Raw genomic sequence first — 22,922 nt, forward strand, 5'->3', positions numbered from 1 at the left:
TTGTTTCCTCCATCACTGCAGATCAGCGCACGTGAGGTGGCAGCAGCTGTGCTGGAAAAAATGCTGCAGAATTTGGACCCCAGATTCTCCTGTGTGTTGCAGTAAATTCAGACAGTATAAATAATCTTTTAACATATATTGACTTAGCCAACACTTGAAAATGAAACACAATAGGAGGAAAAAGAAAACAAGATGCTAATACCTACCATGCCATTGGTGATGATTAAACGAGGAGCACGCTGGGGGCTGGGGAAGAGCCCCAGCGGATGCCCACTGTACATCACCAGGGTTTGCTCTTCTGTCATCTCTGACAAATAGTGCATCACCAACCAGAACTGAAAAGCAAGGAAGAGAGGGACTTTGTCTGCTTCTTACTATTATTGGTTTTTGTGAAGGTGCTAATTTTGGAGAGTGAAGGCAGCTGTAGAGATAACAGGGTGCATTCACATATGGAATAACACAACTCTCAACACATCCTTGCTTTCAAAGTCCTTTAAGGGATATCACTCATCAGGAAACACAAGTCCTCAACTAACAAAAGTATGAATAAGTTCCAGAATAATTTTTCCAGTACAAACCCCAGATATCCTTCACTTTTAAAGCCATTCTAATTTTATCTTGTGATTAACCACTTGTATTTGGCACTTTTCTGGCAATTCTTCCAAAGCCAAACAGCATAATTTTCCCTTTAGAAGTGATTAAATAGTCATGCTTATTTTTGATCCTAATCTAAAATTCAGCATCTTCTAATGCAATAAATGGTTTTTGCCATGTGTACTTTAAAATTAAATAGCTTTTCTTCTCAAGGGAAAAAAATCAGCTTTCATTGTGGACACAGAAAAAAATCCTTGATGCACCCTGGAGTACACAAATATATTTCAGCTTTGTCTGCATAATTCAATATTTACTCTTGATTAATGCCAAAATGTACATTTTGACCATCTAAACTGAATTTAAATTTAACTTTAATCCATCATTGTCTATGACAAAGCCCATTAAGCTCCACAGGACTTCTTGTACGTGTCAGCTAGGCCTGTGAGAAACCCCTGTGTAATACAGGAATTCAACTATTGTTTGAAACCAGAGTTTCTGTAGGGACACAAACAAAACTCTCAGGGGAAAAGTACCCCCAGAACTGCTGATCAAAGAGGCAGCAGTATCAGTGACAAATAAACACAGGCACTTAAGCTCTGAGATTGTGGCTTTGATCTGAATTAAATGGTACAGGTTTGATGCCAGTCCCTTCTAACACAGCCAATTCCCCAGGCTGCAAGTTCAGCTGAAGAGGAAAAAGTCAAGTTACTGTCTTGCTTTTTGCGATTGGGTTTATGAAAAATATTGAATAATTGAATTCATGGCATAGGACAGAACAGGTAACTAGCTGAACTCTCAAATACCCAGCAGTCTGGGAAAAATATCCTGATAAAACTAGAAGCTGTAAGATAAATAGGTATTTTGGAATTGAAAGGCATAACTAGCAAGAGGGAAGGGAAAAGCCTTTCCTAGTTAGTTGTTTTTTGTTTTTTTTAAATGCTGTTTTCAAGCTACAAACAGAATAAAATGTTCTGTGGTAACTGAATCATTCATGTGATTGCTACTCTAAGTAAACAAAAATAAAAAGGTTTTGTTTGCTCTGCTGTGAAACAACTGCAAGTCATAGGACTGGCTTGGATGAGAACAAGAGAAAATATTTCTGACTTTGGCAGCACTTCTACCTCACCTTGTAGCCCAGCATCTGCCTTAGAATTGTCAGACCAATAAAAGCCACTATATAAACTGCCAGCACTGCTCACCACAGAAATGCTGTAACACTCATAGATAACAGGCAATAGTTAATGGGCATTTATTAATTAATGCACAGAATAAAGAAATGGTGAGCATTGACATTGTACCTCTCATTGAGAAGACAGAACAATTTTGCCTCAAAATCTGCCTAAGGCTTCCATTTAACTTCTAGATTAAATTTACCAGATTATGAAACTGAAACATGAATTTTCTTTTAATCACAAATGAGAAATCCCAGACTGGGAAGAAATCCCAGGTCACTCAGTCCCATGCTGCAGTGAGGAATCCATTCCTCTCCCTTAACTAGGAAATTCATTCACGTTCTTTTTGCTTGGGCTCTTTAATAAGCAAGAGGCCAGATGCAGATAAAGCCACAGCAAGGTGCATATGTGATTCTTTATGACAGAAGCTGGCTCCTTACATCAGCTTTTGCCAATCCCAGCTACAGTCAGACATCAAGACTTCCCCAGCTTTCAGGAGTGATGCTGCTCTCCAGGGAGATTTAGCTTCCTGCCTGTGCTGATTCTATCCTGCACTGCAAACAGTATTTTAAATATGTTGCTGATTCCAAAGATCTCCTGAAAGTGTTTCCCATGTGCATTTTGCAGCACTTAGAATAAAGTGAATATATTTATTGACTTTTTTTATATATATATATAAGAGAACAGAGATTATGCAAACACAGTTTAAAACATTCTCAGATTTTAGAGAGGCTTTTAACCAGCTACCACTATTCTTAGAAGATAATGTCTAATGTCCATAGTAACGTGTAGCATGAACTCGCCAGCTAATACAAATATTAACAGCTAATCTGATTTACTTGGAAAAAGACTCAGAATTGCACATTCTTCAATCACAGCCTTTTTTTATTCCACTACTTGTGAAAAATGCTGTGGAAGTACCACAAACAAATAGAGGATACCCTTTTTTGTTTCCTAGATGTAGACTCTAAAATTATCTGTGCTAATTTCAGAGGCACATATGTAGGCATTAGAGAAAGATGAAGAACTGGCCTTTTATCACCCTACACAGCTTGTTTATGGTATCATGTTTAGTATTTCTGTCGAGCTATCTGTGTTCTCCTTACTAAATAAAACTCTCCATCTACACAGTTCATAATTGAGCATTCCCCTATCCAAACAGGATGTTTTGGAGTATTTTAAGGCAGCAACTGCCAAGAATTATTCCAAACTGCCTAAGCAGAATGTGCATGGGGGAGGGTGAAACAGGCTCTGTGAAACAAATTGCAAACCCAACAATGTCCTACCTGTGCCCAGTTGCTGAAGACCTGCCCATTTCCTCCATAAGTGACGAGCTCCTGAGGAAACTAAAAAAGGCAATTCAACATTAAGCTTTTGTCAAAACTTTTACTGTACCTCTAAGCTATTTTTGCCATCTCAGTAATAATTTTTTTCTAGCGTTTACTGCATCAAAATTCTTGAAATCAGAAAGTAACATGGTAAAAGCGGTAAGTTAAGAACAAAAAATTATTTTTCAAAATTAAGTGTCTGTTACTGTAACATTGTCACAAGGATAAGCTTCCAAAAACACCATCAGCACAAATTTTTCAACATCAACTCTAGAAGCAATGTACCAAGAGCTGAGCTCTGTCTCAGGCAGCGACCAAGCTCCTGTATATAGTGCCTGTATGTCTAAATTTTTCAGTATTTATGTAAGAACATATACAGGAAGAATTTTGCCAATTTGCTGCTGCTTATGAATCCAGATTCTTTTTACTATACCTTACCTGAGCCACAGAGGGATCCAGATTATTCATGATCATCAGCATGATGGCAGCAGCTGATTTGGTCTTGCAAGGGTATTCTCCTATGGGGTACGCTCTGAAAGGGTAGGCACAAAAATTTAGAAGTGTTGCAGCTCACAAAGACAACCAGAACACACCCCACTGGAATATCTCTGCATGCCAAGGATACTCAAACTTGTCTGAATTGGAGGCTTTTATTCAGGGGAGAAGAGTAAAGAGAAAAAAGCACAGATCTGAAGTTATATATGTACCTTAACAGGCAAATCAGGTTTTAACTATTATCAGAACAAAGCAAAACCAAGGAATTGCATTCAGCTTATCACTTGCTGAATTATTTGATCGCAATTGATAAATGTGGTGGCCAAGAATGCTCATTGCTTTTTAACTGCAGGTTTTTTTTTCCAGGGGTGGTGGAAGTGGCCTCTGCAGCAGTTTCCAGGCCAAGCAGCCAAGTCCTGCAATGCCAAGGAAAGCAGCATCCCTGGAAGCTGCCCTCAGGCTCATCCATCCTTCTTACTTTAGATTGTATCTCAGAAAAAAATTCTGCTTGAGTTTCAGACTCCAAGAAACTCTCAAAAACTGAACTAGTTCTGAGAAATATGTGCCTTTTTGTGTGGGTGAGGATGAACTTTATCCACTAGCTGAGAGGTGAGGTATGAGAAACACTGGCAAAGTTATCCCAGCTCAGGTTACCTGGCACTAATGTCCTTAATGCCACCTGCTGTGATCATTGTTATCTTCTCCTCCACCATCTGTCTCTGTATCAAATTGTTCTAAAACTTCTACTTGGGATTTATACTGTAGCTGTTTAGGTCAGAGATGGTTCCTTCACTGTGTCTGCACAGGTTTTAGTACAATTGTGCTGAGTCCTCCAAGGTATGACACCTAAAGGAAGTAGTACCACTGATCAAGAGTTTTACTCCTTCCCTTTCTGTGAGCAACACCACCATTACTAATGCTGAAAATTCTTAAAGAGGGATGGGATCTCTTGGCATGTTTTCCAAATTATCATCCCTTTAGTGGACCACAGATCTTCAGTGGCTGGACACTTGCTTTGTGCAGGAAAAGTTACACTGAAAAGGTCTGGCTAAAGAGTGCCAACGACAAAAATATAAATTGGACATCCACTGTCCAGATCATGAGCCAAGATCTGGAATGCATATTCCACAGATTCAGCAAATGGGCTCCTCCCATGATCCCAAGCACTTTATCTTGGCTTTTTACATCAGGATACTAAAACAAATGCCTTGTAGTCATTGCCAAACTAGGAGGGAAAGCCTTTGAGTTTTTCCACAATGCTTTTTTTATTAGGGATTTCTGCTGTTCTAAACTTGATAAAAGAGAGTTTCTGTGGAATGATACCAATTCATAATGAGGAGATATTTACACATAATATGGTTCTGAACATAAGAAACCAAACATCCAGTATCAGGTGAGTGCTCTGGCATAGGAACATGACTTCAATGGAGCAATGGCCCCTGGGACACAAAAACCAAAAATCAAATACTCTCAGACTACAGAGATCAAAAGGAATTTTCTCATTAAGAGACTGCAATAATCTATTAGAAAATGATCAGTGAAATGGTCACAGAATAAAAATTACTTGAAGCTATCAAAGAATCACTGATGCCAGTGATGGAAACAAGCTGCTGGACTGACTTATCCAAGCCTACTTGGAAGGAGTCATCGTCTGTAGTTTAGTACAGGGTCCTCTGAAGTCCAGCTCTGCAAAATCTTTCAGATAGTCTTCCACCTGTCCACTCCTTAGCTGCATTCTGCAAGATCTGTCCCCAGCCTAATATGAACAGCATAGGAACATGGTTGCCTGTGGAAATCAGAGTGCTTCCTACTGCTTTATTCAGATTTCTGTATGGATATTAACCAGGCCCCTGCTGTTGCAAAAAGGAATCAGTCAGTCTAAAAAAAGCATCTAGCCCCTGGCAGCCCTCCCTAAGTCTGTTCTGCTTCACAAGCATTAGCCCCAGCAGCCCTAGAATGAAGTGATGGTCCAAGACCAACAGGCACAGCTTGTTACACACTGGGGTCACATAAAGGCTCCAATGGAAAAAAATGGAAAAACTGCCTTACTTTTGAAGCCCAGAAAGTTTCCTCTGCTGTGAGAGCACAGATTACCCAGCCAGCCACTCACCTGGTCTTACTTCTTGGTTCAGTTGGGACTTGACTTGCAGCAGCTCAGAACTATTGCAAGTTTTCTGCCAAGTTGTCATTGGAGGTCTCTGAGTAATGGCTGGCCCCTGGAAACTGAGCCCTACCATGGGGCAGAGCATTTGGGATCCCTGTGTGTGGCAAAGCTGGCATTGTCACACACTCAGCCTGGCTGTCCTTTCCCTGTGTTACTGAGCTTCCCAGCAGTGAGACTGCCCATACCCTCCACAGCCTGTCCAGAAGGGAACACACTGCTTCCCTCCCAGTCCCATGGAACTCCCCGAAGCATGCAGAAGCGCTCCCTAGAAAGGAAATCACTGCAATACAGAGAACATCCAAATTAGCTGATGCTGAGCTTCACTAATATGACAGCTTCTACAAGAGGTAAATTAGGAGGCAGCAATGCCACTCTTTAAAGGTCAGTTCCACAGGTGAAAGCTGGCAAGCTAATGCCAGCTGAATACAATGTGAACCGTCCAGTCCTCACCTCATCTCAATATCTGGGCAGAATCTGTACATATAGATGTGGCCATACAGCCTGAGTTCTTCAGCAAATTCCAGCACCAGCTTCTTTTGGATTTCAGGTGGGAAATAGCGCAAGGCATTGCGCAGAGCCAGCTGCCAAAAAACACACACAAAAAATAAACAAGAGAGAAAAAAAAATGAGCTACAAGGGAAACGGAGGTAAGTGGGTGGCCCTGAACTTTAACCAGACCCAGCTGAAAGCCTGCCTAAGCTGTTGCAGGGACAGTGCAATGCAAAAGGCCAAGCTCACACCAGGGAAGATTCATCCCTGCTTCCCTGTTGAAGTGTTTCTATCTACTTTATCTTTCCTTGTAGGTTCAGTTGGGGTAAACATGTAACCATCCCCTTCCCACCTGCCTCCCCAATTCTGCATGGAGAGACCTTGGAGATTTGGCAAGTAGTGCTCAATCTTATTAATATCAGACATGGACAAATTCTCTTTAGCAGTGCTGGGAAGCGCTGAACTACCAAGGAAACATTGTTCAGAAATCCTTAAAACTAAGTCCCAAAACTTAGGTTTTTTTCCCAAGACACTGAAGATCCTCCTGTACTTTCCATTCAAAAAGGGAACTTAGCCCAAAGTTATGTGACATACCCCCAGATAAAGATGTTTGTGGGCTAAGTTTTATTGCAGATTCACTACATTTAGCATCCTAATGTATTGCAGAGGGTGTTGGGTTACATTGTTTTATTGATGTTACATGTATCTCTTCCAAATTAGCTGAAGTGATTACTAGGCACTCAGCTAAATTCTGCAGATGATACTACGTGGCTTTCACTCCCTATTGCCTTCAAAGACATTAGCCATGGTTTGCAAAGTACAATATGTCCTTTTGGATGAAAGAATCCATAAATAAATCACTATCTTTAGTAACAGCCTGTTAAGGCATGTCTCTGTATTCTGTGTTTCATTTGATTAAAACCATAATGAGAACAAAGATTTTGTCATCTTTAAATAGCCAGTTTCATGCAAAGATCTTATAAGTTCCCTGACAAATGGCAACACCATCCAAAGGACTTTTAGATTAAAAGATTCATATATCATATGGAATTTCATATCTTCCTTTGGTTGATTTTTAATGGCTGAGGAAGGGATAGAAAGGGATCAAGTTTACTTCTGAATCACATTTTGAGAGGACTGAGTAGAGTTTGTGACACCTGCCATTGGCAGTTCAGTTGTGGAATCATGTGCCTCCTGGGGGGGATGAAGGGTGGGCTGTAGTGCAGACATCCAGAGCAAAGGCATCTAGAAACATCCACTGTAATTATCATCCCCAGCCACCCTGGTAAGCAGTGCTGAGAAGCTCCACAAAACCCTCAGCTCAGCAACAAAACTCCTCGTTCCACCTGTCCATGGTCTGGCTCTGATGGCCGGAGCTCTCCAGCTGCTTCATCTGAGCACGCTGGTTCACATCCCTGAGAGCTCACTAAGGGAACAATCAGTCTAAAATGCCTCATTCTGAGAGAGGTTTCTCTTGGCACACTTGCCCCTGAGCAGGCATGCAGCTTGAAGATCAGTGAGGCTGTGCTGATTTACACCACCCGAGGATCAGACCAGCACAAGCCTACAAATTAGAATTGCCATTCCACACAAAGGATGACAAGGGGGAAAGCTTATTTACCAGATGAGAAAATGCAAATTCCATCTTCTAATACCACTTCACTCTTCTCCAGTTAGATAAGCAGTCTTTTTCCAAGGGCACCTTATTAATAAACACAAAAGTGCCACCTATATCCACACAATGACAGAATACACAGCGATTTCCAAAGTCATTCCCAGAGGTAAGCAGATAAATATGAGAAATTTCTAAAGCAAAAATAAAATCACCTGCACCCCTAAAACCAACAAGATCAAGAGGCAAACACTGGTTTATTGGCTGTCTTTGAGAACTATAAGGCTTCCTTTGTAGCAAGGATCACCCACAGTCTTTGATGAATATATTATTTGTATTAAAATGAAACTGATAGGCAAATCTTTTTCCTCACCATTTAATTCAAGCAAGAGAAATCTGTTTTGACTTTCAAGTAAATTCAGTTAGACTGAGCCTCTATCCTATTAATGCTGCACATTATCAGAAGCCTGAATTTTGATGATGCAAACATTAATGAAACATGAACTCGAATGTTACATGAAATATGGGAAAGGCACCTTACACAGACAGCAGAGATTTTATAAAACAGGATTAAGACCATGGCTTGTTTAGCTGAATGGAATAAAGGTGATATTTGATTGCTGTCTCACTGCAGGATAAATGTCAAAGCAGGAAGAAGCTTCAGGGAAATGCTGAAAAAGGAATAAATAGCTGTGAATTACCTGTAAAAATGTAGTCTTGAAAGTAGAAGGATTTAAATGTAAGAGATGGTGACACAACCTCTCAATAAAAGAGCCAGGGTGCTCAAAATTACTTAGATGAAGCCTGGCTGCTTTGTGAAAGGGCAATGGCCATGTGCATTGGGAAAAATTTTGCATATTTATTATTGAGTCATAAACAGAATAACCTGAGAAAGACACTCAAGGAGCAAATTCAAATAGGCTGATCATTATGCTTTTGTGAGAGGACAGTATATTTCATTAAAGCACCATAAAAAACATTATCCTAGCCTTTTAGGATTGATTTACCTCTGATACATTGTATTCTGAAATTTTTTTTGTATTTGATATATACTGTTTCTCTCTTTTCATAACTTCCATTTACAAAAGCTTAAGTTGCACCTTCTCAGTACCTTTGAAGAAGCCGTTCCAGAATTCACTGCTGTCTTAAAAATATTATTTGTGGTATAATCCTGAGTTTCATAGCCTGTTTTAAAAAATTATCTACTCTGAATTCGCTGAGTTACTGATTTAATTCAACTCTACACAATGTAAGCAAATGTAAAGTCTTCCTCTTAAATCTGCCAGCTGGATCTAACATTTGGTTCTTGTGCTTAAGCTCTAATCAGAATTAGGGTGTCTTTTTTTTTTTTCTATATTCCCTAGAATTTTTATATTGTAACAGGAATCTATTTCTATTTAATCAAGATTTAGACTGCTCAAGGTTAAAAATAAACCAAGAGAGCCCATGAAATAAAATCAATCAGCTGTAAATTACTTTGCCCGGGGATTCTCTTGAGAAATCAAGTAAACCAGCCTCTTTGTTAATTGGTGTTTGTTAAGGGCCAGAAGGAAGCCTCTTCAGAAGGAAAGTCATTCATTTCCATTTTCTGAAATGGATCATCAGGACTTCCAGTTTAAGGCCCTTGAAACACTCAAGCAATAAGGGTTGCAGTCTCCCTGTTTTCTGAGGGAAAGGGAAGCACAAGGAGAGGAAGTGACTGGTTTAACTCTACAATTTCATTCTTAGTTCTGCCCTTTCTCCAGTGGAGGTGGTGCTTCCCTCCCACTTGCCATCTTCTGCCTGATGACATCGAGACCCAGGATCTTTGGTGGCACTATTCTCTAAGCAGAAAACAAGACTGTTTCATTTTTTTTACTCTGCCTGATATGTCCCAGTCTCAATCGGCTCAGCTGGGAAGTAAACATGGAGATTTCTTACTGGTCATTGCAGTAAATGGGTTATGAGCTGTGAAAGTTTAAGCAAGTTCTTTATCATCCAGATGTCCCAAAACAGGAGCTAATATGTCAGCCTTCCCAAGGCACATACAAACTTGTTAAAGTAACCTGATTTCTGGGTGTGCAAAGAAATCATAAAGGTCAAACATTCCATTTCTTTACCAGAAGGCTGAAGAACAGCTACAGGTGCTGAATGAGTTTTCAGGCTCTGGTTTTCAGCTCTTCATCCTAAGATGTCCCCAGGCAGGAGGTCCCAGCTGCTCCCTAAGGAACAGCGAGCCGAGCAGAGCACAGCCGGGGCAGGCACCTCCCCTGGCAGACCCCAGCCTTGTGCTCCCTGAGCAGGGCAGCCCAGGGCGGGCAGCCAGGTTCCACCAGCAGTCCTGGGCAGCAGGCAAGACCAGGCTGACCTGCAGCTCCAGGACCAAGCTGGAAGTGCAAGTCAGGACCAGGTCTGGTGATGGTTCCCATGGAGAGATGGAGCACAGGAATGCTCAGGGAGGTTCAGAGTGGAATGTCAGCCCACAAGCAGGAGAGCAGATCCAGGAGGTCCATGGCTGAGTACAGGGACACCCTGAACAGGACCAAAGGCATCACCAGCATAGCTGAGATTGAAACCCCAGGCCTGAATGGAGCCCCTAAGCCTGCGGGCAGAGGGTGTGGAAGGAGACCTCAGGAGAGGCTCATCAGTGCCCATTACTGACCTCAGTGCCCCTCCAGAAACACAGGACACTGCAATCAGGGGAGACAGGACCCTGCTGGGGAGCAGCAGGACTGTGACATGACTTGGCTCTAAGATCCATAAGGGAATTGCTGTCTGGATAAAGCAATACCATTTTTTCCTGATCCTGAGCAAGACAGAGAAGTGCCCATTCTGTCCAAGTTGCTCCAGCTTTATTGGAATGTCAGTGAGTACAGAGCAGGCAACACCCTTGTTCTGCAAAGCTCACACCACACCTAGATCTTAAGAGTAGTGTCTTTGAGGCATATTTACACCAAGATACAGATGCTGAGAAACAGAAAGCTGGGGTTTCCTGAGCTGGGGAGGGAGGGAAAGAGAGAGGATGTGGCTGTTTCAGGCCTCAGGCAAAGAATGCTGAAGGAAGAGAATTCAGGAAACATATAATCAGAATCAGTTCTGAGATATGGCTCAACTTATCCAAGGAGATTAAAGTTGGTATGATAGGAAGAGTTAGATACTTCTTCAGCAAGTCCCAAAACACACAGTTCTTTATAAATCTCACTTACAGGATTTCTATTATGACCACAAAAGGATGCTCAAAAAAATAAAACATTGGCAGTGGTCAGGTTTATTATTGTAACAAGAACTAAAACTGGAATGAAGGCAATATAAAAAGAGGGACAAATCCAGAGGAAATCAGGAGAGCATTATTAACTTCACTTCTGTCAAAGCTTCCTGTGAATATTTCAATTAGAAAGTGAACATGAAACCATACATAAAGACAAGTCTCATGCTCAGCATTACACACTGTGAACATCTGGAAGCCTGTCTCAAGACTTAAAAAAACCTTATAGACGGACAATCTTTCATCTACATGCTTTTCTAAGCATGGGGCACTTCTTAAAAAAAGAGATTTGACCTTTCAGATATGAAACAAATGCTAGCTGAACCTCTAATTCTCTTAAGAGTTTAAGGTGGAGGACTGACCATAAAGTAAATCATAAAGGAAGCCTTAAAATCTCTAATAGTTTAATGAAATATACTCAGCTAGCATGACTTCTTGTCACATGCAGCAGGTAAAATGGAGAGATGAGAGATGGATGTTACATAGTCAGCTGGGGACAGAAAATCAATCTGCTGCTCCAAACCTTAAAGGAGGCAGGAAACTATTCCAGTTTCTTTATAGGGAGTGAAGACCTTGTCATTACCTTCCCCTCCACAGGTTAGAGAGCAAGGTTTGGCATCCTCTCAAGAGACATCGTCTCCTCTCCTGAAACATGGACTCCTTCCTGCTATATCAGACTTCTGGGGAAAAGTGATTTAGGAACAGTAAAGAGCAAAACAGGGATGACTGGCAAGGTTCTGACATGCAGTGAAACTCACTCCCCACTCCTTTATCTTCACAGCCATCACCTCAGCCCTTCTGCACACTTAAGAACCACATTTCCATGGGTCTGAGCTGTCCCAGGCACAGACAGGATGCCTCAGCCATGAATGCTCCTGACATTGAAGTAAATTCTCTTTGGATATCTCACAGCTGTTCCTCTTTCTACCCTTTGACTAGACTCTCCTCTGTTTGTAGAAGTGACTTTAAAAGAATTTGACTGCTGATGCCAGGGGAACTCCCACGAAGGCAAGGAAGTTGTGTGCAAGTTGTTATTGGGGAAGGAACTTCTGTGTTCTGACCAGAATGTCTCAGTATAAGTGATGTTACATGTGATGAAGCACAGACTTCCAAACTAAGGAACCCACCTTATCCTCTCCCACACAAATTCCTAGGGATCTCCACCCATTGGCCATTATTTTCTTCTGCTGCTGATTTTTTTAGTCTTGAACATGAAGTGATGCAACTATTACTTTGGTGTGTACGAAGACTATTTAAACAAAAAGAGACAGGAAAATAATTATGCAACTAAAGACAAATAATTAACTCCCTACAAACTCACCTAAATTGCATGCCCAGACTACTGGCTAAAATAAGTAATCTTTGGATTTTTTAGGCAAATATACAGATTTGTAGCCGCTACCATGATGCTGATTCATGAGCTTTGATGTTTATTTTATTGGAGGGGTTAGCTTTCACTCCCATACATATGCAATGGTTTTGCAACAGCATTCTGAATTTCACCTCTGAGAAACAATGCTGGATTGATGGCATTGAAGTCTAATGCTTCTTGTTTAGCCATTCAAAGTCATGGAAGGTGTTGTGCAGAAAGTCTTCCTCAATCAACCCAATTATTCTGGAGGAGGAAGAAAGGAAGCAAACAGAAGAGCTCCCAGTCCTTTGTCCCATTACAGAGTGAATTATAACATCAAGGAAATACATTTGACACAAAGTTAGCTTCCCATTCAGAAAAGCATTTGAGGCAATCAGGTTTGCTGCCCCAGGCTGCCTTTATCTGAAAATAAATGAGGCCCTGTGAAACCCAATGTTACCTTTTTCTCCTGAGCAGTGAGATTGGGTGTTCTCACAGGTGCATGGGGTATTCCTTTTCTCCGACCTTTGTTTTCAGGCAGAGGGTTTAGAGGAAGGCCACGACAGATTTCCTTCAGGCTGGTCATAGCTGCTGAGGAAATAGGAGGAGGAAAGGCAAGGCAAACAGGAGAGGAAGGGTTCAGGAAAGCAAGATGCTGCACGATTCAAATGCACCTCCACTCCAGGGTGATCTCCAAGAGGACAGACTGTGCTCTGGCTTTTGCAAGCAGGGCTGTCAGGCAGAGAGGGCAGGTGGTACAGGTGACACACCTCCCTGCTCTGTGCCATGCCATTGGCTCTTCCCTCCTCCCCCAAAATGAATGATTCACAGTTTGAGCGATTGTTCTTTGGGTACTTTGTCAACTGGTGCTAAGTCACTAGAGAAAATTCAGTCACCTTCCAAATAACCTGATTCCCCCACAATGTCCAAGTAAGAGTCTTGGTCTGGAGCAGGAATATTGACTGAGACATCAAGAACTGTATATTTGTGTTATTATAGTTTAGGAACTAATGAAAGTTAAGGATTATTCACATCACTGTTCATACACAGTGTTCAGTTAAGACAGGCATTCTCTGTTTGACACCCCGTGGTATGGGCAGCTCCTCAGATCTCATCAATTCCTCTTCTAGACAGCAGCAGTGGTCATCATAACAGCAGAATTTCCCCCGTAGGTGTTAGCTCCTCTCAGCTCACAGGCATGAATGGATTTTCATAGCATTGAACTGGAAATGTACTCATTAGCACTGGAAGTGGATTTCTCAAGACAGGCAATAAGTGGGAGGAATAATAAAGGCTTTCAGTCCTATGTCACTTTTATACCCTACAGTCAACAACAACTAGAAAGTCTTGTATTGCTATCCAGTTATCACAGGTAAATGAATGTACTTAACTCTGATTTTCCCCTTAACAGTGCAATGTGAACTTTGCTCTCCATTCTGGCTTGTTGTTTAAATTATACAGAAGTTTCTTGACCTTTATTACATGCATTGAACTACATGTGCCACCTTTTAAGCCTGGTGAAATTAACTGGGCAAAGCGTTTTGGTTAGAAATGAGCCTAAACCCTACAAATGAAAAAATACAGCATTTCCTCACAAAGGCAGCAATCAACAAGCAGTGACAACAAAGCACAATTATTAAATGACAGCATCTCATTAATGTCAGGTCTGCTTTAGCTCCAGGACATCCTTCACATCCCCAGCTCCCAGTGAAGATGCTCAAGTTGAAAGAACTCAGGGCATCCCAGGGGAGCTGAGCACACAGCAGACTCAGACCCTCTGAAGGATAATGTCATTTACAGCAGGAGAATTTTGTTTTGTTATTATACAGTATTTTAGCTGCTTTCAAACAAAAGGCAAAGACAAAAAGGAGATAGAAAAGCCTTTATATTTTTAAGTTTTCTATTGAGTTTTCATATTAAAAATATAAAATTTTAAAAAAAATAGAAAAGGGTAAAGTGTAGTGGTTTAGGTTTGCTGATTTGCTGATTTGAGTTTCCCGGCCAACACACCAAATCAATTAATTATCAATTAATGCAAAACCAGCACATAAAGTCAGAAAACTCTACCCCAAAATCTAACCAGATAACCCTGTCTAATATAAACATATCCACCTCAAAGGGAAATAAATCTTTCCTTACTCTTCTTTGTATGACCTACATTCTTCAAATCCCTTTATGGTCTGATCCTGCACACACAGGGGCACAAGAACAACCTCGTCTTTATCTGCACGGCCGTCAGACCTGCTTCCCTCATGACATCGGCAGAAGTTAATGGCGTTAGATTGGTGAGAAGCCCGAAGAAAGAGAGAATGAAAATGTGGGGATCTCACACCCTGAGTTAGGATGTTTTCTAGGGCTGGACACTTTCACCCCGCGATTGCCACACGCTGGAGCGTCTCCGTGTCCTGGGTTTGTGCCAGAGCTCCCGAACCCGCTTCAGGGGCTCTGCCAGCGCGGACACCGCAGCCCCGGACACCGCAGCCCCGGACACCGCAGCCCCGGGCAGCGCCAGCCCCGGGCAGCGCCAGTCCCGGGCAGCGCCAGTCCCCGGCTGCCCGCTTGTCCTGTCCGGGCTGCCCGCTTGTCCTGTCCCGGCTGCCCGCTTGTCCTGTCCGGGCTGCCCTCTTGTCCCGTCCAGGCTGCCCGCTTGTCCTGTCCGGGCTGCCCGCTTGTCCTGTCCCGGCTGCCCGCTTGTCCTGTCCCGGCTGCCGCGGCTGGGAGCGGCCCCGGGTACCGGGCAGTGCCGTGTGCCGGCCGGGCGGGCAGAGGGTGCTGCAGGGACAGACGGACACGGCGCGCCCCCGCCTGTGCGCACACACGGACACGGACACGGACACAGACACACGGACACGGACACGGACACACACACGGACACGGACACGGACACGGACAGGGACACACGGACACGGACACGGACACACACATGGACACGGACACGGACACGGACAGGGACACACGGACACGGACACGGACACGGACAGGGACACACGGACACGGACACGGACAGGGACACACGGACACGGACACGGACAGGGACACGGACAGGGACACACGGACACGGACACGGACAGGGACACACGGACACGGACACGGACACGGACACGGACACGGACAGGGACACACGGACACGGACAGGGACACACGGACACGGACACGGACACGGACACGGACACGGACACGGACACGGACAGGGACAGGGACACACGGACACGGACACGCAGAGGGACAAGCACAGCCAGCCCGGCTGCGCAGGAGAGGACGCGGCTGGGAAACAACGCCCGTAGCTGAGCCCAGCCAGGACCAGCCCAGCCGAGAGGAGGTGCGGAACCGACCTTAACAAAATAAAAAAAGGCAGAAAAAACCCAAAACGAAACAACAAAAAAAGGCACAGATAAAGCCCAGGAATAAAGATCACATGTTTTAATAACCCCCTTTGCAGCCAGACAGGACCGGAAAGGAGGAGAACTGAGAAGTGCCCGGTCAGGACGAAGAGATGTGCTAGACGGAGGTTGAAGGGAGCAGAGACAAAACTTGCAGATAACTAACCCGCCCTCGGGAGGGCAGGACCCCCCGCCCCGAGCCCTGCTGTAGCAGGAGGGAGGAAGGATTCTCCAGCCCCCTCCCTTTCCCCGCACCTCCATCCCGGGAGCGCAGCCCCGAGCGGCGGCCAGGAGCCGCTCCAGCAGCGCAGACCGGGAACTGCCCGGGCACCGGCCCCGGAGAGCTGGCGCTGCGTTTGTTTTCCACTCCCCTGGCGCTCCCTGTGTGAAGCAAATCCCTCGGAGGTGGGGGAGAAGCGGCTTCCGTGACAGCGGAGGGAGGAGGGAAATAAAATAAAATAAAACAAACCAAAATAAAAAATTAAAAAAAAAAAAAGAAAAAAAAAAGAGAAGAGCCAAGAAAGCGCTTGCTTCTCATCATCTCTCAGGGACCAAAGCCAACTCTTTTCTTCTTATGACCCCATGCTGCAGGGAGCAAAGGGAGAGAAGGTACAGGGGGGCACCTCCTAACAAAGCCGGGTTCAGGACCCCTCTCCAGCCCGGGGAGCAGCGGCGGGGTACGGAGGGCTGCCAGGGCGAGCCCGGGCACCGCCGAGCCGGAGCTCCACCAAAAGCAAGGAGCAGAAATGAAAGTTTCGAAATAGCATCCAAACAAGCGCCAAGGACCGGACCGAGCAGAGCTCCCCGCCTCGCATCAGCCCCCGATGGTGCATCCAAGGGGCTGCGCCAGAGATGTGAACGTCCCCTGCCCGCTGCATGGAGAGGGCTAAAGGCTCAGAAACACCTCGTCATTTATTTATTTATTGGAAGCAATGTATGGGTGACACCCAGAAGGCATCTGAGCCCTGAAAAAAACCAAACCACCTCTGGACCCGAACGAGAGCAAGAAGAATGAGACAGCAGCCTTGACCCCTACACTGAGAGGAAGGTGAGCAGAAAGAAAGAAAACAGAAAAGCCATGCAAGCACCAAACCTGTAGATTACTGCAGGTCTCTTTTGCTTCACTGAGGACAAATCTTTTACTGACAGCCATGCAGCAGAAAGGCATCATGCTGATTGTGTTCTTGGAATATTTTATTTTTGGACATGGGGAAGCAGGTAAGCAAAATAAATCAATATTGCCATTCTGAAACAATTCATCCTAGATTTAGCAAGGGGAAAGGGGATAGAAATCAAGTCTGTTTATGAAAAATAAATTGTGTCAACATCTTTATTTTAGGTTGATTTTTACAAGGAATCTGTGTTAGTCAATATATACAAATGTTTCTTATTCCCTGCAATACCCAACTTTATATTTCAGCCTTCTTCCAAAGACTTATCATAGGATGCACAGGTTCATACACCCTTAAAAGAAAGGAGAGTATCATTTTTTAAGACAAAAGAAAAGTAAGAGAAAGAAAGGTAGATGGAGTGAGATACACTGGATGTTTGTTTTGAGGGTGAAACACTGCCTTCCTAGGCAGGACAAGAGTGAAATGACAACATCCTTGGAAAGCATCAGTGCAGGAATCTGAATTATTCTCTTCTAACTTAATATTGCATCATTGAAAATCAGAAACACTGTGTAGGAAATCTTAACTGAATAGTTAACATGCAGAGGACAGGATTAAATTAGCATTAGAGAAAAATTAATTAAAACAGAGAGAGAAGCTGATTAGTCGTGAGTAGACATGTGGGTGTACAAATAAACACATATAGGAATGATACAGCTGTAATGGTATTTACATGGGGTTCTAAAAATATCTGGATTATGATGAAGACAAATTCCTTAAAGGAAAGGAAGCAAAGCATTGGATTTATGTCCTTTCTGCAGTGGTTTAATACATCTTTAAGTTCAAAAAGGATTAATTACAAGAATCAGGTCAGAAAAAAATAAAAATAATTATTGATGAAAAAACAGTTCATCCTTGGTGACTTTTCCTTTGAGATACTCTCTTGGAATCTCTCTTCCTGTATAGGAAAGCATTTCAATGGTTTAAATTTCACCTGTGTGCTCAGAGTATTAGGACAGGAACAACACTCCTCATGAAGTGATTTGAAAGCAACTGAAGCGCTCAACTATCCTGCAAGTTCCACTGAAGGCAGAGGCAGATCAAGTGGATTCAGCTCAGATTATTCCCTAGCTAGAACCCCTCTGATAACAGACAGCAGATTTCCATAAGCACAAGAGTTATTTTCTTAAAAACTGGAAACAGCTCATAAATTTACCATCCTGTCATATTACCCAGTAACTCATTTGGGGAAAAGGCTGTCTGTCACAGCGTGACAGGGAGTGAGGGGAGGGAGTACATGTGCCTTAATTCTCTTAGTGTCTTACTCTAGGCATTCTCTAGCTCCCCAGGCTAGGATGTAAGCTCCTATAGGACACATAACATGCAGCACAGAGAGGTTGCAGAGACCTCCTGTGAAGTTGCTGACACTTGCAGAAGGCAGTCTGTTAGAAACTAGCCTAAATCTGCTCTGCATCCAATTCACAAAGAGAAAATGAATCTTCAAGGAAACACAGCTCCCAGCTGGCTGCTTAGAAAGTGAATTTGCAGGGAGGGAGTGTGTTCTGTTTGGAGCTCAACTCACTCAAAATAATTGTGTAGAACATAGTGAATGCCAGCAAAATAATTGGATATTGAAGGTGATGCTGCTAAGGATTCAATGCCCCTTTAAATAAATATTTAGTGTTTGAATGAAAGGTTGCACAAACAATCAGCCTGTGGAAGCACAAGGGTTGCACGTTAGGTTTTGATTCTTTATTTAGAGAAGCACAGAGAAGTATGTTTTTGGCATACTTCATTAGCCTGTGGGGAGTACAAGGCACATAATATTTGTGGGGAGTACAAGGCACATAATATTTGTGGGGAGTCCAATATTTGCCTTCTGCCACCTCTGTGCAGAGAAGGCAGTCTGGGTTGTCAAGATTGACTCCTTAGTCATTTAAACACAATGGAGAAAAAAACATCCAAACAAAAAACCAAACACCTTACTCATTAGGCTGGAGCAGTCAGCTTGGGTTCATACTGTAAGATGTGACACTTGGACAATCCTTCCCCTTGTCTTATGCAGGTGGAGGGCATTATTCCCCTCAAATCAACTCTGCAGTCATCTGAAAACTCTTGCATAAGGGACACTTAGTGCAGCTGACAACAGCTTGAGCTCTTGCTTCAGCCCCAGACCTCCCCATGCGAGCAGCAGCCTGGGGAGCAGCACCCAGGCCAGCTCTCATCCCAGTGGGAGCCCTGGAAAAGAAAGTGTGATGTGGTCAAAAATGGCCACTTCTACCATCAAGCTGAAAATCAAGGATTGCAGGACCTGGTTATTAGCAGGACTAGGTTTCATCTGGTCTGAGATTATTCAGCTCATCTGCCAATGAAGCTGCAGGTGCTGGAGCCCACTGCTGCTCCAGGAAGGATGTGAACAGGCAGACTGCAACTGGACACGATGGAAGAGGGCTCCAGCCTGGGATCTTGTTCTTCTGTCCATGCCTCAAGTTCAGTTTCATGGCACATTCTGAATTTCACCTCAGAGGTATTTTGACAGCAGGCTCATTAGCTCCAGTTATCAGAACTATTTTAGTGCAGAAATACACCAGGCTTCTCAAAAGGGGATGAAGATCTGCCAAACTTTCAGCATGTTGGCCCCAGACAAACCAAAGAGTTGTACAGCTGTTGAAACCAGTGTTAAAGCATAAAATTCTAGGTCTGGCTAAGAAAAAATGGAGCAACTTAAGTCCCCAGGGTGGTTAGATTTAGAATAACATTTATAAGGTCTTGGTTATTAAGAAAAAGTTGAACAGATATGTAACAAGTGAAATCCAGGTTGGACATACATGCTGAAATTGCTCCATTAAACACACAGCAGAAGATGTCCAAAGGTTTGCTCTTTCTGAGATATGTGAAATTTACTGTCCTGACTCACTGCAGGAGATTTGAACACACTAAATCATAAACCTGCATATGGAAAACAAATAAAAATTCCAATTCGAATCACTCAGAAAATATTAGACATCTTTCCAGTCATATCAGCAGGCTTTGGATGAGTTGCCATATGACCTTTCTTCTGTTGAGTATCCAATGGAGGGTGAAAAGAAATGAAGAAAAAATAATTGAACCTGGTTTTAGTTAATGTCTACAGTGTTTTACTACAAAACTGTGAAGTAAGAGATCTTAATTTGAAATGGTGTCCCAGGAATATCCACAATATTACCTCCCTTGAACTGAGTAATGAGTATGAGTCCCTAATCACCAGGTAACAGCTCTGTTATAACACGGGCTGGGCATGTGCCATTGACCTGCCACTTTGTGGCACAGATCTGAGGGACCAGAAAACAAACAAATAATTTTTTTAATCATACCATTTATGGAGCCAAGCCACCCTCCATGGAGTAAAAGCTAATCAACCTCATAATAACATGCAGTGCCCGTGCGTAATCAAATTGTTTAATTCTCTATGAATTATTCAGTGATTCCTCCTGGCAGTTGGGGTAAGTTGTGTGTTCGCCTGGCTGCTGTTTCTCTCCTGCAGCAGTCTCCTCTTGCTGTCCAGACTCAATATTTTGTGTTTTTTCCACAGAACCAGTGAGTGATGGACGGGCTGCACTATCCTTGTGGCCAAACAATGTTCTGCCAATTGATTTCTTTAAATACAAAGCTTTTAATCGACTGCAGATTTTGTTTTCCAGTCTCTCTCCTTCTCTCAAACTCCCTTCTGCTAATTTGCACTTTGTTCTTCTCCCATTTACCTAATGACACAGCAGTTCAGACAGGAACTGTTTATTGATGTTGCTGCATTAGCAGGCAGAGCAGATAAACATTCTTGTGACTACTGTTCAGGAGAAAAAACATCTTTCTTTTCAAGGCTCAGAAAAAAATAGCTAAAAATTCAATACAAAACTAATAGCCCATTTATGGGAAATACAAAAAGCAGCCATTCCCTTTAGAAAATGTTTCCTTTTCTGCTTTCTCACATTCTTGTCTGCAAAGCTTCCCCCTTATGCAACTTCCTTAATTTAGAACTCCAGCATCCCATTTCTTCTGTGAAAGCTTTAGTGGCATAATCCATCAATAGAGATGGGCTTTCTTTTAATTACATGGTAAATTTATACATAATCATCCATAATCCAATAACATTTGTAACATGGATCCATTCTTAATCAAAACTATGTAACCTGACTCTTAGTCAGAACTAATGCTTGTTCAAAGCTCAGTTGTAAGACCAGTCCCACTAAAATTCTCTGGAGGCAAAGATGACACCTTTGTGCAGCACTGAGCAAAATCAGTTAATACTGAATCTGCTTTAAACACAGAAATTGCCTCCCTTATTTCCAGCAGTTTTTACCAAGCAGTTTGGACATGAACCTAAATGCCATTTGGGGAGTCATTCTTGAGCTGTGCACTTGTAGCTCATTATATCTTTGCTTACTTCTGGTAGTGCTGAGGATCACCTGCTCAGCTGAAGGTGGGGAGCACAAAACAGAACTAACAGAGCCAAAAATCCCCATCTTCATTCCTCTCCAGATGGGTCTGCAGTTCCTCATGTCTGTGCTGGCACAGGGAGTGGTGGTGGGACAGGGGACAGGCACTTCCATCCCTTTGATCTGAGGACTGTCAGGTGCCCTCGTAATCCAGGCACTGCTGCCCTCTGAGCTCTGCCAGGCTCCTGGGACTGATTTCAGTGTGGCACTAAAAGAAAACCATTGCCAGACAACACACTGCAAATTACCTTGGAGGTGGCTTCCACCTGTTTCTAAGAGCAGACAAGAGCATTTGTGAATGATCTCCTTCCTTGCTATCTGAAGTTTTAGACTACCTGGAACTGTATGTGAGCTACAATGGCACAAACCATTGGTCATGGGATTCAGTGGACATGAAATAACTATTTTGCATCCTACCCCTGGAATGCAGAATTGATGAAGTGTTTTGCAACAGAGAGTTCTTGTCTGACCTTTCTTTCCTGGCCTGTGCAGAGATGTCACTGAGGAACCAAGGACAGGATCAACCCAGAAGCAAAACTGTGCAAGCTGGATGCATTTTTTTCACTTTAAACTTTCCTTTAGGAAGCAGGAATGCCCATTTCATTCAACAACATTTACAATCTGAGTACTTTCATAAGACAGTTTTGCAGACCCCTTTCTTTGACCTAACTTGATTTTTAAACTGATTTTACGAAAGAAAAGGCTGAATATAAATGAAGTAGGGATTTTAAAATTTGGCCTAGAATGCTGAACTTATAGATGACCTTTGAACTGCTCCTAGATTACCCAGGCTTTACCCAGGGTCGTGCCACATTTCATTGGAAGGGTCATTTCCTGTAAGACCTAAATCCAGTCATCTGACTTGTGACCTCTTGGATTAGATTTATGACCTTGGAAGGTCAGTCTTTAGCTCCTTCTAGAGTGTTAAGTTGCAAAGAGAACATTGTATGTCATTAGAAATGCAGTTTTCTTCAGCATAGTGATAAGGTTTTGGAATGACCTTTAATTCCAGTTCACAAGATACTACTGATTTTCAAACAACATTAAGATTCTGTGGTTATCCCTTCCTTTTATTAATTTAGAAATAAGTTAATATATACATTGAAGATACCAAAAAATTGTCAGTATTTGCAGACTTGGCAAATAGAATGTAACTACCTACCTCCATATCAAGGTATTTAAACAAAACAGAGACGCGATTTTCAGCTTTGCAACAAATTAATAACTCCACCTGATCTTATTAGAAGCAGTAGAAGCTCAACACTCAGCTATAGAAATACAGGCTTTCTTCATGTGTTCATTATTGTAATTAATATCTGTAACTTGTTAGTCAGGAATCATCTCTTTTCTTAATGTATTGACAGTGTCCAGTCCAGTTTGAATGTGCTCTCTGATTACCATGAAAATAAACCCATGGAATAGATTCACTCCTTCAATATGGAGCTTTACTAGAGGGAAAGTAAAAACCACAAGATTTCTCTGGTTAACCATAAAATTCAATAGACTGGC

The 22,922-nt window shown here is 42.8% G+C and overlaps 2 protein-coding genes across 2 annotated transcripts in view; one reads left to right on the top strand and one right to left on the bottom strand.

Moving 5' to 3' along the window:
• The window catches only part of UROC1 (urocanate hydratase 1), a 37,449-nt gene extending 24,267 nt beyond the window's left edge, over positions 1–13,182 (bottom strand). The window contains exons 1-5 of the mRNA XM_058845445.1: positions 12,910–13,182; positions 6,204–6,334; positions 3,533–3,626; positions 3,053–3,112; positions 207–335 (exon numbers count right to left, since the gene is read on the bottom strand). Of these exons, the coding sequence (XP_058701428.1) occupies positions 207–335; positions 3,053–3,112; positions 3,533–3,626; positions 6,204–6,334; positions 12,910–13,035 (540 nt within the window). The 5' untranslated portion in view covers positions 13,036–13,182. The remainder of the gene's footprint in view (positions 1–206; positions 336–3,052; positions 3,113–3,532; positions 3,627–6,203; positions 6,335–12,909) is intronic.
• A 2,427-nt stretch (positions 13,183–15,609) lies between these two features.
• The window catches only part of LOC131582353 (netrin-4-like), a 41,866-nt gene continuing 34,553 nt past the window's right edge, over positions 15,610–22,922 (top strand). The window contains exons 1-2 of the mRNA XM_058845446.1: positions 15,610–15,768; positions 15,889–17,047. Of these exons, the coding sequence (XP_058701429.1) occupies positions 16,981–17,047 (67 nt within the window). The 5' untranslated portion in view covers positions 15,610–15,768; positions 15,889–16,980. The remainder of the gene's footprint in view (positions 15,769–15,888; positions 17,048–22,922) is intronic.

The sequence above is a fragment of the Poecile atricapillus genome, chromosome 9 (assembly GCF_030490865.1).
Source record: "Poecile atricapillus isolate bPoeAtr1 chromosome 9, bPoeAtr1.hap1, whole genome shotgun sequence".
In the NCBI taxonomy this organism is placed as follows: domain Eukaryota; kingdom Metazoa; phylum Chordata; class Aves; order Passeriformes; family Paridae; genus Poecile; species Poecile atricapillus.